Source organism: Octopus bimaculoides, unplaced genomic scaffold (assembly GCF_001194135.2).
Source record: "Octopus bimaculoides isolate UCB-OBI-ISO-001 unplaced genomic scaffold, ASM119413v2 Scaffold_311047, whole genome shotgun sequence".
NCBI classification, from domain to species: domain Eukaryota; kingdom Metazoa; phylum Mollusca; class Cephalopoda; order Octopoda; family Octopodidae; genus Octopus; species Octopus bimaculoides.
This window is the reverse complement of record NW_026337320.1, coordinates 1,436-2,222: the sequence shown is the minus strand read 5'-3', so window position 1 is coordinate 2,222 and position 787 is coordinate 1,436. Positions and strand designations below refer to the sequence as shown.

At 38.9% G+C, this 787-nt stretch overlaps 1 protein-coding gene across 1 annotated transcript; it reads right to left on the bottom strand.

Moving 5' to 3' along the window:
- Window positions 1-303: 303 nt before the first annotated feature.
- Window positions 304-642, bottom strand: LOC106883503 (paired box protein Pax-7; the record flags this gene model as incomplete). The annotated part of the gene is made up of 1 exon (XM_014934532.1): window positions 304-642. A coding segment is annotated over one exon (339 nt), but the record flags the coding sequence as incomplete, so codon positions are not given.
- Window positions 643-787: the final 145 nt, after the last annotated feature.

Genomic DNA, 787 nt, shown 5'->3' with positions numbered 1-787 from the left:
ATATGCTAATCGCTGCTGTATTTTGTCAACGGAGAACAACTTTATATTACTCTTTCTCTTCCACTTCGTGTGTGCACGTTTGTAGCGTTCTTTTACACAGAGCCTACTACCAAGCCTAGAATGAGCACTCATCCTACACTTGTGTTAAATCTCTTTCTCTCTCACTCACTCTCACTCACTCTCACTTTCTCATTCACTCTCACTCTCTCTCCATACAATGTAAAGCGTGACTGAAGACATCAACCAACCAACATTTATATCTTATTATTATCATCATCATATCGAAGCATATACTTCACTTACCTTGAGCTGTTGACAATGTATAACTTGAATCTGGTAGGACGTAATGAGAACCGGGTACAGTTTGGGGTGGAATTAAGCCATTCAGGGTACTTAGTTGGTTATTGCCTACTTGCTTGCGCCATCGTGCTCTGCGATTGCTGAACCAAACCTGGACTCGTGCTTCGGTCAATTTGGTTCTCTGGGCCAGTTCCTCGCGGGTATAAATATCAGGGTAGTGGGTCCGTTCAAAGGCTTTCTCCAATTCTTCCAATTGGTCAGCAGTAAAGGTGGTCCGGCTTCGTCGTTGTTTCCGTTTCACGTGGAAACCCGGTTCCGAGTCGACATCCGATAAATCTATATCTGACGAAAGAACAAAAATATATAAATAAATAAATATATACACACATGCATATATTATATATACACATATATGTATGTACTCTCCTCCATCTCTTTATATATATATATATATATATATATACACACATTTATATATATATATATA